Source organism: Miscanthus floridulus, chromosome 9, assembly GCF_019320115.1.
Source record: "Miscanthus floridulus cultivar M001 chromosome 9, ASM1932011v1, whole genome shotgun sequence".
Lineage (NCBI taxonomy): Eukaryota > Viridiplantae > Streptophyta > Magnoliopsida > Poales > Poaceae > Miscanthus > Miscanthus floridulus.
Window position 1 is genome coordinate 24,407,534 of NC_089588.1, and position 17,559 is coordinate 24,425,092.

The following is a 17,559-nucleotide window of genomic DNA, read 5'->3' on the forward strand; positions in this document are numbered from 1 at the left end:
GCATGAAGAATCGGGAGAGCAGTTGCCTCCAGAAATGTCGTCCGCCTGTGAACAACCTTGCACGGAGTGTGTGGTGATTAGGTTTTTGGGGGAGTGAATCCTACGCGACTGCTCGCTTCTTCAACTTCATCTGACATCTCCTTCCCGATGGCCGTTCGCGGAACTGCACTGCGATCCTCTACCTGCATCGACTGCGGTCCACGACTTCAAGCAACACACTATGTTGACTAGTGTGAATGGAGCCTCCCATGCCTTCGGCATGGGCCCCTCCTCTAGGTACATTCTTTAATCTTCTATTAGATTATTGGTCACGATATGTGTTCTGTTAAGTATGATCATCATGCATGTTGTAGCTTATTGGTATGTTAGCGATATACACATGCACATACATCTAAGTACACATCTGCTGCTTTATTATTTCTGGATTAAATCAATATTGAAAATGCCCAATCATCTAACAATAACTCCTTTGTTAATACCATGAATTTGTAGTTGATACCGTTGGAAAGCTTATCAAATTCTCCACAACTTTCTTGTTGATCACCTCCCAAGATTCTGATGTTAAAATAAGGTTTCAGAGTGAAACATGAAATCTGTCCAAAAAGTCTGGAAGAGCAGACGCGGCATCTTGTAACAGTTATATCTTGAGTTCCAGAAACCTAACAAAAGAGGTCTGGACATGGACGGAAAGATTATGAAATTATCTACAACTTTTATTTAGAACATGTTCCCAGATTCTGACGTTAATGTGGTTGAAAACATAGATCAACCGAAACTGTCCAGAATTCCAGACAGCACAGGAACTTCAAATTGCAACAGTCATAACTCCCAGACCAAAGCAGATATGAGGTTGATTCCAGCGGCACATGAAAAATAAAAGAGTCTATTTGTATCCATAAAATTTTGATGATCTTTGGACGTCCAGACTTGGAGATATGACCCGATGAACACCGACTGCTCAGAAAAACAGCAGTGCACTAAAACAGCCATAACTCGCGTTGGGTTAAGCTGATAAAGTTGCTGTTTATGCTGATGGAAAGCCCATGAAATCCTCTACAACTTTGTTATAGGACACTTTTCCAGATTCGGCAGTTAAAGTAGTCGAAAACAGAGGACAACAGAAACTGTTCTAGATTTCTGACAGCACAAATACATCGTTTTGTGAATTTCATAACTCCCAAACTAGAACAGCTATGAGGGTGATTCTTGCAGTCAGGGAAAGATATTTAAGTCTACTATTGTCCAGAAATTTTCCATGATTTTTGGTCATCCAAGATTAGAGATATAAACCAAAAAAGACAGCTCCAAAAAGACAGGATAGAGAAAACAGGAGAAAACCAAAACCCAAATATTGATTTCATTAATCCTTATGCATTAGGCCTATAAACTAAATGAAATTATGGAATAATCCACAAAATCTTTACAATCATTAAAGATCCAAACCAAGCATAAGCATAATGACAACCAACTAAACACTAAAGGTTCATACTTCACACATTGACTCAACTTGCGATTACTATCGTTCTCTTTATATTATGGGTAAAGATCCTATAGCTTAACTTGAGATTACGCAAGAAGGTGGTAAGTGAAGGTTCTAAAAGAACTTCAAAGCAAGGAGTGAGATTGAGAACAAGAATTAAAACAAGCAGCAAGGTGGAGAAGAATAGAAGGGTAAGGATATATTATAGAGGAAAATATCAAGGTTTATAGAACAAGGATTTTTAGCAACTTTTAAACCTTAAGACGATCAATTTCTAACTAGGCTTGCGTCCTACCGTCAGCATGGTTCTGATACCACTTTGTAGCACCCGGTTTTAAGAACAAACCAGATATGCACCATATGTGAGCTCAGGAAGTCAAATCACACATATGGTCACAAATAGAGGTAATATCAATAGACAATGCTTAATTACATAGCGTATTAATATAAAGAATACAACCTTAAATAGTAGATAGCAGAACAACACTCCGATCTTCTAGCGAAGCCTCCAACACCACGGGGACAACTGACTGGTTGATCGCAAGCCTAAACTCCTCCAGAATCTAGCAACTTGGTACCCATCCATGATTTTTATCCAAATAAGGAAAAATAGACAAGAATAAGTACATCTCGTACTTAACAAGAATAACATCGGGTTCATGAGGCTCAAAAGGTAGACACTGGTTTAACCGTATTACCTTTTATTGAGTTATCTTTTAGCAATTGAGTAGCAACAAGTTTAGTATAAACCCAAATAAAACATGATCAAGTAGACATGAATAATGAATAGCATAAACATAATTATCGTCATTGATCATCTATTCCATAAGGGTCCAAGGCCGCTCTTGACCGTGAGCACGGCTGATATACACATTTTACACTCTACAGAGGTTGTACACTTTCACCATGAGCTGTGATTTACCCTTTCGCCCAAGGCGGCCAACCTCTTGACCCACTTCCAAGGAAGGTTAGCAGGGTTCACTATGAAGCCTTTCAAATGTTCATCTAACAAGTGTAGCCCACTAAGGATTCGCCATCAACTAGCAAGATCCCTCCCCCAAGGAGTGGCTAACAAAAAGACAATGAAACCAAAGTGCACTCCCTTGGCAGGCTACGGAATCAAACCAATCGGAATCTGTCTTGCACCTTTCGGTTAGCAACTACGAGCTAGAAAAGGTCCTCATACTTGACTAAAGACAGAGCCATATAGCACTCATGGTTGTACTGTAAGTCTCAGATGATCGCTTACAGATAAGTCATTAAGGAGACAAATCGGGAGCACCATAATAATGGCCCAATGCTCTAGCCCTCTTAAGCCATGTTGTTAAAAAGCATCTTTTAGTGTTTATTGCATATACCATTAGTCAAGTTACAAGATCGTGGTCTTTAATTGAGCACTAGCATCATACTACCCAAATGCATAAACCCGTAGGTATCAAGGTACAAGGGAACAAAGTACTAGGAAATCCTTTGGGGTAATCAAGGTAGACACATGCAGTATGAATTAAATGATTAAAGGTGAATAGGACAATAAGGATGATCCCATGCTATACTTGCCTTAAACTCAAAACCTTCTTCAAGTCCTAATCTTCAAAAGGACTCCTTCTTGATCAACATGTAAAGCTCACCAACTGGTCAAGATCATAAAGCACCACACAAGCATTCATGCAATCATACATGAAGCAAACAATAAAGCCAAATTAGAACAATACACCAAACATATGAAATAGCAAGTGAAAATGTTTTAAAGATGTTCTACACATTGCTATGAACACGCAGGCGTGAAAAGTACACTAATCGGAGCTACGGTGCAAAAGAAACGTCTAGCGAAATATCTACTCATAGGAGGAAATATAAATCTATAAACTTCATTTGTTTTAACTATACAAAAGCATATATAAGATAATATAAATTGAATTAAGTCAAATTTAGATTTGAATTACAATACTATAGTAAAACAAATCATATTTATTTATAAAGTTCAGTTGCATAACTATTATCCTAGTTAGAGTTTAAACCATGAAATTCTAGAGTAATTAACATAGTAAACATTGTTACTAACGCATAGATCTCAACGCTACAAATCTAACGCAATTTTAATGGGTCAAATTAGAGCTAAAACATAGAAGATATGACTTAAACAAGGCCAGTGGCACTTCTATAAATAGCTAGAAATTCATTTTTGAATTTAAATTAATAAATCAATATTTAAACTAAGCCAGGGATTGTGGGTTCAAATCTTTAAAAGGGTAGGGGTTCTTTTTCAAATCTGCCAGCCGAAGGGGTATGCTTAGATCTAAGCCGTTGGATCATTATCGGACGGTGGAGATTAGATCGGGAGATAACAGACCATGGGTTGATTTATAGAAAATAGGAGGGCTCTTATGCAAAAGTTCAACTGAAGAGGTATGATATTATGGCCCTGTTTGGCATGACTCCAACTCTGGGTGGAGCTGCTCCACTCCAGAACTCCAGGTGGAGCCAGCTCTAGGTGGAGTTGGAGCTGTCTAATGAGGGTGTTTGGCTGGGAGGGTGTCCCTAGCTCCAGAAAAGATGAGTTTGAGGGTAGATTGCCATTCTTGCCCCTGGTTCGACTTGAACTACTTCTCACAATTATGAGATGAAATTACATGTAGTGTAGTCCAAAATAATAATAAATTACATGTCATTTGCCTAGAACCAAAATTATGAAATAAGTTCATAGTTCCAAAATAAGGTTATTACAATAATCATTGCACTAATTCTATGCTAGGGCGATGGATGTAGCCATATTATCATGAAAGGTGTCCATAGTCACAAAGCTTGATTCCGAAGTTGATCCATCGGAGGCATGTTGAGACACGGCATACTTGTTGTACCTTTCCGGAATAGTAGGCACGTAGGTAGGATCTCTATCAAAATTAGCAAAGTCCACATCTACACTAGCATGTTCACGTATGAAATTGTGTAGGACCATGGTAGCAGCAACAATCTTCTTTTGTGTGACCATTGAATAACCGGGCATCTTGTAAAGGATTTGCAATTTCATTTTTAATACTCCAAATGAGCGCTCAATAACATTACGAACAGATGAGTGTATACGGTTGAACTTCTCTTTTGGAGTATTTGGTTCCATACCTCGATGCCACTCAGGTAAGTGGTATCTTTCACCCTTGTATGGAGCTAGGTACCCCGGACGATTAGGATAGCCCGCATCTACAGCCTAGTACTTGCCTACACATATGTAAAACAAGATAAGTTTGTGCATACAAATATGAAAAAGAACGTACGCAAAAATATTTACCTTGAGGAGGATGTGGGAAGACATCTACATCTGCTTCCAATGCATGGTACAATACACTAGTGTCATGCAAAGAACTCGGTTGACCCGCAACCACATACGTGAAGCGCATATCAAAATCACAAACGGCAAGCACATTTTGAGTTGCAATTCCAGTCTTACCAATATATCTCACTTGTTCTTCAGGTGATAAAAACACACGAATATGGGTTCCATCAAGTGCACCAATGCAATCCTTAAAATGTGGATATGCTCTCTTGTCATTCCTAATCCTCTTGTGCACATTGCGAAAATTAGGATCTGTTGGTCTCAAGAAATCTTGTGCCATGGCAACCACACAATCTAGAACTTCATGAAATTTTCTACTAATGGTTTCACCTGAGTGTTTGAACTTATTTTGTCCTCTTCTATTTGACTCACACCCACCACATGTGAATAGGAAAATGGCCAACATTTCAAATGTATTCATGTGTTTCGATGGTTTTAATCCGTACCTCTCAACCAACACATCATGAAGATCATGAAAAATAACCTCATTCATCTGAAGCATTCGATGACACTCCCCTGGAGTGTTTACCGTCTCCAACAGCCATCCCATACCACTTTGTTGTGAAAACATGAACCTTAGCGGTGCCTTGTCCATATACAAGTCATGATAACTTTGTGCTAGTTTTGCACTGCTCTCAACCATTTAAAAAAATTCCCCATCACTAGAATCATCAGACTCACTAGAAGACATCTATGAACATTGATATAAATGAAATGTAAGATACAAATACCATACATAAATGAACTGCAAGAAAATAAAATGTAACATACATGCGACAAAAATAAAATGTAGCATACATAAATGACATCACTCTCACTACCATTTCTACTTTTCATATTTATCATTGTACTTCCTCCTAAGCCAGTTGAACCTAATCTCATTAGTAGGCAAGGTCATGAACATCTCCCTTTGCTCCTTCTTCACAAATAGTTCAGACGCAATGTAATGTTCATTGCTATCATAGCCGGCCCCACAAGCAATCACAACCTCCATCACTTCATCAATAGAGTATTTTCCATGTCTCTTCGAAACATATTCATTGGCTAAACTTGCCATACTTGTTACTGCTTCCTGAATTAGGAGTGCATTTTCAGACTTCACCTTCTTGCCACTTCTTTCAATAGGCCTAGCCAATCTCTTGCCACTTGCAGGTGGAGGACAAATACCAATATCCTCCTCTTGTGTTCCAGGAATGGAATCATCATCTTGTGGCTCAAAATTGGTTGCCTCATCTTGTGTCTCATCAACATTTTCTGTTGCTTCAACATTCACAACATGAGGAGACCAATGAGCAATACCAATAGTAGTGATGTCAGCAAAACACTTGGCTAAGTCATCTTCATTCTCAAGGCCCTTCTTTTTGAACTTTCCACAACCCGGAATGTCCTGAAATAAGAAGAACAACACATATTATTATAAAGTATTACCAATAGATTTGTCATATGGAAAACAAAAATAGCAAAAATCTTGAACTAACTTACAGCTCTAGCTTTTTTCCACCATTCATCATCCATAGCAATAGTCTTCTTTATAGGATCCCAACCAGTCCCTGTTTGCCTTAGCATTAGTTTCTTCCAAGCCTTGAAATCTTCCTTCAACTTGTCCCATTTGTTCTTGATCTGAACCTTGGTAGCCACAATTCCAGTCCTTTCTTTGAACCCTTTCTCAACCTCAGTATAACCAAGTGCATTCAAGTGTGTGTTTGGCCGATTTCCTTTTCCAACTTGTTCGACAAACAACATACACAGCACTCGAGTGTTCTCTGAGTTCCAATCAATTTTAGGAATCTATCGTACTCACAAATTTCATATATGAGGTTCTCATTATGCTGAACTGCAATATACTAAACTGCAACAGGTTCTCATTTCAACAGGTTCTCATTTTCAGCAATCTAGAACTACAACAGGTTCTCATTTCAACTGGAATATACTGAACTGCAACGATCTATCCAATGGGCTAATTTCAGCAAACAAGACTCTAATGCTACAATAATTCATCGATCTATAACAGAGCATGCAGCCCAATTCATGCCTTGAAATCTATAGCAGAGCATCGATCTACAAAGCAGAGCATCGATCTACAACAGAGCATGCATCCCAAAAACAAAGCAGGCACCTTACCTTGGGGGGCCTCTGCGGACGGCTGTTGGCGGGCGTGGGGCAGCGGCCGATGTCGGGGATCTCTAGCGGCGTGGGGCAGCTGCCGGCGTTGGGGCTACTACGGCAGGTGGCGGGACTCATGCAGACGTGGAGGGAGGCGGAGCTAGGCGGCTAGGTGGGGGATCTCCAGCATCGAGGCTTCTGTAGCCGGCATCAGGGCTTCTGCGGCCGGCGTCGGGGCTTCTGCGGCAAGCAGCGGTCCTCGCGCAAACGTGGCGGGAGGCGGAGCTTCTGCGGCTAGGCGGGGGATCTCCGACGTCGAGGCTTCTGCGACCAGCGTCGGGCTTCTGTGGTAGGTGGCAGTCCTCGTACAGACGATGCGGGAGGGGGAGCTACGCGGCCAGACGGGGCTAGGAGAACGGCGGGGGGGCTTGGCCGGCCGGTGGTGGGGGTGGATGGCGGCTGCCTGTCTGACTGGCGGCGGCAGAAACCCTAACTGGCGGTCTCACGAGAAGAGGACAGAGGGAGGCTCAGTATGGGGAGGCTTGGGAGAAGAGGACAGGGGGACTTGGAGAATAGAAGATGGCATGCTTCGAAACATTTTTCTGTGTAACCAGTGGCATTGGTGGGTAATTACCCACCAACTCTATGAGGAGGTTCAAAAGAAAGGGTTCTGGAGTAGCAAAAGAGGTGCTCCAAAACTCCACCTCTATTTGCACTACAGCTCCATGAAATTAGCAGCTCCATGGAGTTTTGGAGTTGTGGTGTTTGGCTGGATTTTTTGATGGAGTTACTAGAGTTTAGGAGTGGAGCCATGCCAAACAGGGCCTATATGGGCCGTCGGATCTGATCTAGAGGGATGAGATTAGATGCTGGGAAGAGAGGGAAGGGAGGGTGGCGCCGGCGGCATCCTTGCTGGAAAAAGCAGGGGACTCGCTGGCATTCGTCGTTTTCGACGCTCCGGCCATATTTCGGCTTGACGAAAGCTCGGGAAACAAGAGGGAAGTGCAGCGAATCTGATCGAGGAGGATAGAAGATCGATGGTAGATTGGTAATGAAGCGGTAGGTCGGGCTCGCATGCGTACCTACGGTGGCGACATAGAAGAAAATAGAGCGAGAGAGAAGAGAAGGCGGGTACCGGAAGATCGCTTACCTCGCGTACAAGCTTGCCAAGAAAATCGCAAAGGCAGAGGGGTGGCAGAGCAGTGATTCCCAGGCAGCGGATCTCCAGCGACGTGCGGTGCGTGGAGCTATGGCTCAACGTGAGACGGTGGCTCGCGTCTAGGGTTCGAGGAAGGCAGCACAGGCGCTCGACTTTTATGAGTGGGGGTTTTTAGCGTGGGCAGCACGCCTTATCCTGTGTAAATCGGGAGGGCAGCGGCGATTACGAACAGAGTCCATGTCCAACACGAGGTGGAAGGCGACGGCTGATGATGGGCCCCAGTTGTCAGTGACAGAGGAAGGGAGGGAAAGGGAGAGCTCGCGTGCGGCTTGGGCTACTTCGGCGCGCGGCTTGGGCTGCTAGTGAACCGAGGGAGAGAAGAGAGCTTGCGCAGGCGCAGGCTGCTAGCTGGGCCGGAGTGACGCGCGGCCCGCAGGGGAAGGGGAAGGCGGCTACGGGGTGGGAGAAAGGTAGGTCGAGAGAGAGGGGGAGTAAGCTGGGCCTCTCGGGCCACAATGAGAGAGGGAGAGCTTTCCAAATTCTTTTCCCTTTTTTTTTATTTCAAGGCCTATTTTCAAATTCAGTTTCAAAAGCATTTGAATTATTTTGAGTTTTGGATCAAAACCACTAATTAAAAATACAAATGCGCCAGCATGTATGCACAATCATGTTTCTAAGCCTTGTGATGAATTTTAATTTAAAGAAAGTTTATTTCCTAAGTTTTTATGATCATAAAAATTCAAAATTAAATCACTTTAGCTCTATTTCACGAGAAGCAGATTTTAGGGTGTTACAATTCTACCCCCTTAAGATTAATCTTGTCCTCGAGATTCGGAAGATGGCAATCAAAGAGATAGGGTTAATCCGTCTTTGGATCTTTTCACTTTCTCGAGTAGTGTAAACCTCTTATTTGCCACTCCACGTCGCTTTGCATGTCATTGCAACCTTGCTCAACTATATCCAAAACTTTGATGAGAGTACTTGGTATAGGCAAGTTTTTTTTCTTTACACTTCACTCCTCATCCTTCAATTGCCCTTCAATGTCCTCATTCTCCATAGTAGGCTGCATTACCAATTCGAAAGCATTAGTGACTATGCTCAAGTTAGGTTGCTCAAACCTTAGGGCACGTACAATGGTCCCTTTAACCCCGTCCCTTCGACACAATTTTTACAGAAAACACCCCGCAGGAGCCTGGAGACGGAGTCGGCGTCGCCTCGCGTGGCGACTTGAACGTCCCGTGCTCCGAGGCGGAGAAGACGGCTTCAGCAGCGATGTACGGCCAGCCTCCTCGACTCGTCGCTGCGCGGATCCCAGGCGCTTGCGCGCGCGGTTGTGGTTTGGCTGCGCGCGGGAAGGAACTGTCGCGGTTGTGGCTAGGAAAGGACGGCGACGAAGCGGTGGTACTGATGGCTGAGAAGAGCGACGGCAGGAAGAGATACCTGTGGCGCCATCCATCCGCCGCTCGGCCCGCACGCCAACCAGCGGCCGCTCGCCTCGCACAGGCTGCTGCGAAAGCCACGCTTGGTGCTGGGGTCGCGGATGAGGACCAAGACGTATGCGAGGCCTTTGGTTTGCTGGCTTCTTTCTGGTTGGTCTGGCAACCAGGGCGGTGGAGGTACACTTTAGTTGCTGCTCCAGCGAGCAGGAAGGAGGAGAAGAGATGTGCTTGTATCGGCCGATTGGGACCAAAGGGAAGGGATGAGAACGAGTCTCCACGACTGAGTGGATGAGGATAAGGACATCTGGCTGCTTATTTTTTTTAATCTTGTGGATGAGGATAAGGATGGTCGCCCTGGTCATGGATGTATAGAGATACTATTCCCAACAAATACATTCTAAAATCTAGAGTCTGATTAAGTCAAACATTATTAATTTACAAAAAAAATACTCAATAATTAATTTAATAATACTTATTTAGTATCTAAAAAACTCAAGAAGGATCTAATCGAGCACATATGGCAACGCTATGGAAACAAAGAAAATTAGACAGAAGGCGTTGCGACTATGTATAACATAATTATTATATTGATAGTTTCTAAAAAATATATTGCAATCATGTTGCTCCTATTTATCCTTATTATATATTTTCTATCAAATAGCCACACAATGGTATGCAAAAAATTATTTATAGTTGATCCTAGCTACATGCAAAACATTAAACAGCTTAGAGACAGAGCCCTGTCTGTTGGGTTGTATGACTTGTCATTATACATGTCTGTACAACAGAATAGAAGTGCTTAGAGACAGAGCCCGTCTATGGGTTGTACATGCCCTTAAACACAATTCCTTAGTCCTTGGTGTCTTCCGAATCTTCGTTACCACGGCTGTCCTTTACTACGGGCATCGGTAACGACTTTTGCTTCTATAGGTATAGCACTTTTCCAAGTCATAACCTTGATCAATACCAAACCAATGATGATGTCAATGCTTAAAACCAACTTAGTGAAGATGTCACTGAGATTCTTATGCCTTGTAGATATCACTCTTAAGTCTAGGATTATAATGTCTCCAATGACTCTCTAAGAAAATCTCATTGTCCTAAGGTCACTCCGAGTCACACCTACATCCATGGGTGAGTTCCACATCACTATCTTTCTTGAGCTCTTCTCCATAGTTCCACTATTAGAGAAAACCTATGCAAGTAGAGAACATCCTTCAATTAAAAACTCACTTGTCATGCTTGGTGTAACAATGAGGTTTTCTAAGTCTCTGTAGAACCAACTGTAGATGTACAATATCTCCTTCCAATGTCATCAATATCATAGAGGGCTCCCACCCTTGTCTATTGTTGCTTGTGAGGGATTTAGACGGGTTATCGTGATCTTTAGTTGAGTTTATTTCATTCGGTTAAATGTCATTAACGAATTATATTGACAGGAATTAGAATTGGATAGGGAGCAAGAGAGCAAGGTGGACGGGTGATGCATGCCTTCAGGCGTGATCTGTATAGGATGATGATCCTTGGGCCAACAAAATTGCTTTTGATGGCATTGGGGATAATATGGTAAATTTTTTTCTTTAATTACGCTCCAATATAGTCAATGGAGTAGATGCTCAAATTAAAAACAGTAAAACAAATTACTTTACCTTTCCACTTTTTTGACAGAAAAACGGAGGGGAAGAGACATCCCCACCTAATATATTGCACTGAGCCAGCAAAGAGCTTGCTGACCAACTTAAGAATAAATTTTACGATGCAATAGGGGAAGGAGCTACTCCATGATGGAAGAAAATTCCAATTAAAATGGTGCAACAATAATCCCTATTGGAGGAAGGTTTAGTTGAATGGCAAATTGATATCCATAATGCAATCAGGTGTAATACTCAACAAAGATTGCAATTCACGCATTGGAAATGGAGGTTTTCATAGGAAGAATTTCCAACTTTATACTCTCCTTTTACTGCTAATCTTCATAGGCTAGATATGATATTGTTCTATTCTATATACTATCCTACATATTATAGTTCTTTTTTTTTTACTATGGGCTAATAAAAGTAATTTTAGTGAGCAAACACTGATCGAAAAAAAACAGCTTTGAGTACAAGCCTTTTTGGTAACTTCCAAGCTTCTAAAGTATCTAAAGTTTCTTTCAGTAAAACAAAAAATTAGTAAGTTTTCTTTGACAATCTTTATTTTATATTATCAGGATGTGAGGAGTAGTAGGAGGGGAATGGGAAGATGGTGAGATTATACTAAGCATCCAAGAACACAAGGAAGACAGATTTTGATGATGGAGGGTAGGCAAGCTACACTGTCAAGTGTCAACATACTTCAATCACAAGCTCTGCAAGTGGTTTGATGTGATAGATGGGGATATTAGCTTAACTGAAATGTTTATGTACTTCATGCATCAGGAGTTTGTAATGTAGCTGTAGCCTATTGTATAGCAGCTTGCTAGTTGATTCTAAATCAGGGTATTATCCTATTGTTTCAAAGTAGAGTTTTCTTTTGATATCCACGTGCGTGTCGCATGTGCATTTTCACTAGTAATATTAATTAGTTAAAAATAGGTATTTGCTTCAAAACAAGTATTAGCTAAAAGCATGGCAATGGTTTTAGATTTTGTCAACTACATTTTTTAATTACTCTTGAAACAAAAGTTCTGTTTGAGCACTGGAGTAATAGGGCAGTAGTGTTTATTAGACAAAGGCCATTAGGCTTTGTATATTTCTTGATAATGGATTACAGAAGGGATTACACTTATATAGGAGAGAGAGGGGATGGCCCAAGAGGCCAGCAGTGTGAAAGGGCCAGTATAGCTGGCGCCTGCACAGTTAGCTAGGAGATTACAGTAAATGAGCAAATAATTCTAACACCCCCCCCCCCCCCCCCGCAGTCGGAACATCGGTGGAGCGAACGTTCAGATTGGAGTGAAAGTCCATGAACACAGAAGACGGAAGCCCTTTGGTGAAGACATCTGCGAACTGTGAGGTGGTGGGAACGTGAAGCACACGAACAGCACCAATAGCAACGCGTTCTCGGACGAAGTGGAGGTCAATTTCCACGTGCTTGGTGCGCTGATGCTGAATGGGGTTGGAGGAGAGGTAGACGGCGCTGATGTTGTCGCAATAGACGAGGGAGGAAGTCTGTAAAGGGTGGTGCAGCTCCTGTAGAAGTTGCTGCAGCCAGGATGCTTCGGCAACGCCGTTGGCAACAACCCGATACTCAGCCTCGGCACTCGACCGAGAGACAGTGGGCTGCCGCTTGGAGGACCAGGAGATGAGACTGCCCCTGAGGAAGACAGCATAGCCGGAGGTGGAGCGTCGGGTGTCAGGGCAGCCGGCCCAATCCGCATCAGTATACACAACAAGTTGCGTTGGAGTAGACCGAGGAATAATCAGACCGAAGCTGAGGGTGCCCTGAAGGTACCGAAGGATCCGCTTGGCAGCCACAAGGTGAACTTCCCGGGGATCACGCATGTGAAGGCAGATTTGCTGGACAGCATACGCAATGTCGGGTCGAGTAAATGTCAGGTACTGGAGTGCACCTGCAAGGCTGCGGTAGGTAGTGGGATCAGCAACAGGAAGACCAGAATCTGCAGGAACTTTGGCACAGGTGTCAACAGGCGTGGAGCAAGGCTTGCAGTCGCTCATCCCATGGCGAGCAAGAATGTCCAGGATGTACTGACGTTGTGACAGAGTGAGGTGATCCTTGTGGCGCTGAACTGCCACACCGAGGAAATGATGAAGGGGGCCAAGGTCCTTCATGGCAAACTCGTTCTTGAGTGCTGCAATCAGGCGATGCAGTAGCTGCTCGGAGGAGGCAGTGAGGACGATGTCATTGACATAGAGAAGCAAGTAGACTGTCTCGGTGCCACGGCGAAGTATGAATAGGGATGTATCTGACTTTGCTTCACTGAAACCCAAAGAAAGCAGGAAGGAGGCAAACCGGCTGTACCATGCCCGTGGAGCCTGCTTTAGTCCATAGAGGGATCTGTTGAGCTTGCATACATGACCAGGAAGTGCAGGATCACCAAAACCAGTGGGTTGTGAGCAGTAGACTGTTTCTGACAGGGTCCCGTGGAGGAAGGCATTTTTTCACATCAAGTTGATGAATCGGCCAATCCCGGGAGTGAGCCAAGGTGAGGACAGTCCGGACAGTAGCAGGCTTGACGACAGGGCTGAATGTCTCATCGTAATCAACGCCAGGACGTTGGGTGAACCCGCGAAGCACCCAGCGAGCCTTGTATCTGTCCAGGGAACCATCTGCACGAAACTTATGCTTGAAGATCCATTTGCCGGTGACCACATTTGCCTAGGCAGGACGGGGAATGAGATCCCAAGTGTTGTTGTCCTGTAGGGCAGCATACTCCTCTTCCATGGCCCGACGCTAGTGTGGGTCGGCGAGGGCGTCATGATAGGAGCGTGGTAGAGGTGACAGAGCCTCAGTGAGCAGCGCGAGGCGCGGCTGTCGGTAACCGGACTTCCCGCGGGTCGCCATGCCATGAGTGTTGGCAACTGGCGGGATGGGGACAGCTCCTGTTGGAAGAGGAGGGTCACTCTTGACGAAGCGCGGCGGTGAAGGAATGATGTTGGAGCATCGAGGAGGTGGTCCAACAGTGGACGCAGGTGGCGAGCTAGGGGCGGGTGGACGCCGGGTGTAGACACGAATGACCGGTGGTTTGTTGAAGGAGGGCGCCGGAGGTAGTTGTACAGGGGGTGCCACCACGGGTGCCTGTACAGAAGGACTTGTGGGCACCGGAGCAGAGGGCGCCATGGGCGCCGACGAAGTGGGTGCCTGTCCCGAGGGCGCCATGGGCGTCAGCGAAGTGGGCACCTGTACAGAGGACGCCATGGGCGCCTGTACAGGTCGAGCTGGAGAGGAGCCCGGCGGCCGAGGCACAAAGCCCGGCGGAGCCGGTGCGCCCAAGGTGGGCACCGGCTAGGAGGGCACATGGGCTGGCAGAGGGCCAGCAGCCCACGGTGTACTTGCAGGTGGAAGTAAAACTGACGACGAATCGTCGTTAGTTAGAAAATCAAGCTCGTGTGTGGGTGGCGAAGGTCGACGGAGGGAGAAAGGGAACGTTGTCTCGTCGAAGACAACGTGGCGTGAGATGATGACGTGGTTTGTGGCGAGGTCAAGGCACCTATACCCCTTGTGGTAAGGAGAATAGCCAGTAAAGACGCACAAGGAAGATCGTGGAGCTAGCTTGTGAGGAGTGGTGGCGGTGAGGTTGGGGTAGCAGGTACACCTGAAGGCTCGAAGGTCATGGTAGGAGGGGAGAGTGTCATGGAGGGCAAAGAAGGGAGTGCTCATGTTCAGGGTCTTGGTTGGGAGGCGATTGATGAGGAGAGTGGCGGTGGCAAGGGCATCAGCCCAGTAGGTGGGGGGCATGGATGCTTGGAAGAGCAAGGTGCGGGTGACGTTGTTGACGGTGCGAAGCATGCGCTCGGCTTTGCCATTTTGCTGCGAGGTGTAGGGGCATGACATGCGAAGGGTGACACCTTTGGCAGAAAAGAAAGCGCGAGATGCGGAGTTGTCAAACTCACGCCCGTTGTCACACTGCACAGTCTTGATGGTGCAACCAAACTGAGTGAGCACATAGGCGAAAAAATTGGAGAGAGCTTTGAAGGTGTCAGACTGTAGCTTAAGAGGGAAAGTCCAAACAAAATGCGAGCAATCATCAATAATGACTAGATAATATTTGAAACCGGATACACTAACGATTGGGGAAGTCCACAAATCACAATGTATCAAGTCGAAATTTTTAGTTGCACGAGACAAGGAATGGGTAAAAGGCAAGCGGATGTGACGCCCAAGCTGGCAAGCATGGCATAGAGTGTCATCGTCGGGCTTGCTGCAGATGATTGAGGACGACTTGGCAAGAGTCTGAAGAGTAGCCTTCCCGGGATGACCGAGCCAATAATGCCAAGTAGTGGAGGAGGGAGTGGCCACGAGAGCGCAGGAACCGGATGGTGATGTCGGGAGCTGCAAGGTGTAGAGGGGTCCCGAGCTGTCACAGTGAAGGAGGAGGTTCCTGGTACGAAGATCCTTCACAGAAACACCAAGAGGGTCAAACTCGACAGAAACAAGATTATCAGTGGTGAATTGCCGAATTGACAAGAGATTTCTAATAATGTCAGGGGCAATGAGAACATTGTTGAGGCAAAATGGGCCAGGGAGGGTTGAGTAGCCGGTGCCAACAACCGGAAGAGTGGTGCCATTTCCCACAACAATTGAAGAAGGAAAAGAGGAGGTTGGTGATATGGTGACCATACCAGGAGTGCTGGCTATGTGAGAGGAAGCACCCGAGTCGAAGACCCAATCCGAGGTGCTTGACGGTGGAGTGAGGGTGACGGTGCTGAAGGCGTTGGCGAGGCCCTCAGTAGTCCAGGGCGACGGCGACCAGGTGGAGGTGGGCGCCTGCTGGGGCGCCTGGTAGTATGCCCCGGGGACCGGCGGAGGAGCGAAGTAACCCGGGGGCACCCCGGCCATGAGAGCGTGCTGTGGCGGTGGAGGTGGAGGCACATGGGGCAGTGGACCGCGAGAGCCGCCTGGGTTGGACCCGGGCCACATCTGGATGGACCCGGTCCATGGGTTGAAGAAGGATGGCCACTGTTGGCCACTCGGTGGGCCGGCTTGAGTGCCGGCTTGGGCGCCGCCTTGGCCGCGTCCACCGCGGCGACGTCGTCCGCAGTTATTGCCATTGCCGGACTGCTAGCCCCCAGCAGCCTGAGGATGGCGTGAAGCAGCAGGGGTGTGGCCGAGCTACTGTCCCCCAGTAGGCTATGGAGGGCGCTGAGGGGTAGGGGACGGAGCAGGCGGCTTGCTGGACGGCACGGTGACGAGGGCCGAGGGCGGAGCTGAAGGTGACGCCATGTTGAGTTCGGCCAGCCTCAGGTCAGCACGGACGTCGACGAAGGATGGGAAGGGCTTCTGCCTCGTGATGAGCTGCGACATGAACGGGAAGCGTTCGTTGAGGCCACGCAGCACATTTAACACCAGGGTCCGGTCTAGGACGGGTTCGCCAAGGTCGGCGAGCGCGTCCGCCATGTTCTTCATCTTGCGACAGTATTCATCCACCGAGAGAGCACCCTGGCAGAGAGTGCGGAACTCGGCGTCCAGGAGCATGGCATGGGATTCACGGTTGTTGAAGAATTGCTGCTCGAGGCCGAGCCACGCTGCCCGAGCAGTGATGCCATCACGCTCGTGGACGACATCGAGGAGGTCAGGGGCGATGGTGTTGAAGATCCATGAGACGACAACACAGTCCATGCGGGACCATGCCGCATCGTGGGGGTGGATGGCGTCGCTGAGGACGTGGTCCTTTAGGGCAAACCGCCCGAGGATGAGCAGGATGTAACCACGCCATTTGGAGTAGTTTGAGGCTTGCAAATCAAGAACAATAGGGATGAGGTTCTGCACAGCGGCCGCCTGGCTATGAAGGTGGGCAACAGCCGCAGTCGCCGCGGAGATGGAGTCGGCGTCGCCCTCCGAGTCGTCGTCGCGGTGGTGCTCGGGGTGGAGTCGCGCGCGGAGGGCCGCGGCCTGCTGCTCCAGCAGGTCGGCCTGCTCGCGCTCCAAGTCGAGAGCGACGGCAGCAGCGCGGACCCACTCCTGGGCGGCGGCAGCGGACTTGAGGAGGTCCGCCTCCTCCTTGAGTTGGGCGCTGCGTGCCTGGTTGGAGTCGCGCAGGGAGGCGGCCTCAACTTCCAGAGCCTTGGCGGCGGCGAGCGCCTCGTCGCGGAGCTTGGTCGCGGCGGCGGCAGCTGAGGCGTCGGAGCCGGAATCGCCGCCGGAGGAAGGAGCAGCCATGGGTGCGGGAACCGGCGGGGCACGCGCGGCGGCCAGAGGAGGGCGCGCGGCGGCCGTCAGGGTGGGCGCAACAGCCTGAGCGCGGCGGCCAGAGAGGCGCGCGCGGGTCGGGGCTGGGTGGCGGCAGAAAGTAGCGGAAGCAGGGGATACGATAAGTCTGATACCATATTAGACAAAGGCCATTAGGCTTTGTATATTTCTTGATAATAGATTACAGAAGGGATTACACTTA

At 46.9% G+C, this 17,559-nt stretch overlaps 3 protein-coding genes and 1 pseudogene across 3 annotated transcripts; all 4 read right to left on the minus strand.

Moving 5' to 3' along the window:
• Positions 1-4,223: 4,223 nt before the first annotated feature.
• LOC136479481 (uncharacterized) lies at positions 4,224-5,170 on the minus strand (annotated as a pseudogene).
• A 464-nt stretch (positions 5,171-5,634) lies between these two features.
• Positions 5,635-7,049, minus strand: LOC136479482 (L10-interacting MYB domain-containing protein-like). Its single transcript, XM_066477339.1, has 3 exons — positions 6,930-7,049; positions 6,291-6,596; positions 5,635-6,195 (listed from the first exon to the last, which is right to left on the minus strand). The coding sequence occupies exons 1-3, from the start codon at positions 7,047-7,049 to the stop codon at positions 5,635-5,637; spliced, it is 987 nt and encodes a 328-aa protein (XP_066333436.1).
• Positions 7,050-12,272: 5,223 nt separating this feature from the next.
• On the minus strand, positions 12,273-13,605 carry LOC136479483 (uncharacterized mitochondrial protein AtMg00810-like). Its single transcript, XM_066477340.1, has 3 exons — positions 13,523-13,605; positions 12,431-13,427; positions 12,273-12,338 (listed from the first exon to the last, which is right to left on the minus strand). Exons 1-3 carry the CDS (start codon positions 13,603-13,605, stop codon positions 12,273-12,275), a joined length of 1,146 nt encoding a protein of 381 aa, XP_066333437.1.
• A 2,693-nt stretch (positions 13,606-16,298) lies between these two features.
• On the minus strand, positions 16,299-17,327 carry LOC136479485 (uncharacterized). The gene has a single exon (XM_066477341.1). The coding sequence runs from the start codon at positions 17,325-17,327 to the stop codon at positions 16,299-16,301; it is 1,029 nt and encodes a 342-aa protein (XP_066333438.1).
• Positions 17,328-17,559: the final 232 nt, after the last annotated feature.

Bases quoted from the DNA above. Each gene is read 5' to 3' on its own strand.
- LOC136479482 (XM_066477339.1), bottom strand. From the start codon at position 7,049: ATGAGTCCCGCCACCTGCCGTAGTAGCCCCAACGCCGGCAGCTGCCCC. The intron at 6,597-6,929 runs GTAAGGTGCCTG...TGAGTACGATAG, and splicing joins GTCCGCAGAGGCCCCCCAAG to ATTCCTAAAATTGATTGGAA. The intron at 6,196-6,290 runs GTAAGTTAGTTC...TTCTTATTTCAG, and splicing joins GGTGGAAAAAAGCTAGAGCT to GACATTCCGGGTTGTGGAAA.
- LOC136479483 (XM_066477340.1), bottom strand. From the start codon at position 13,605: ATGCCTTCCTCCACGGGACCCTGTCAGAAACAGTCTACTGCTCACAAC. The intron at 13,428-13,522 runs GTATGCAAGCTC...TTTGGGTTTCAG, and splicing joins ATCCTGCACTTCCTGGTCAT to TGAAGCAAAGTCAGATACAT. The intron at 12,339-12,430 runs GTTCGCTCCACC...CTAACTGTGCAG, and splicing joins ACTTTCACTCCAATCTGAAC to GCGCCAGCTATACTGGCCCT.
- LOC136479485 (XM_066477341.1), bottom strand. From the start codon at position 17,327: ATGGCTGCTCCTTCCTCCGGCGGCGATTCCGGCTCCGACGCCTCAGCT.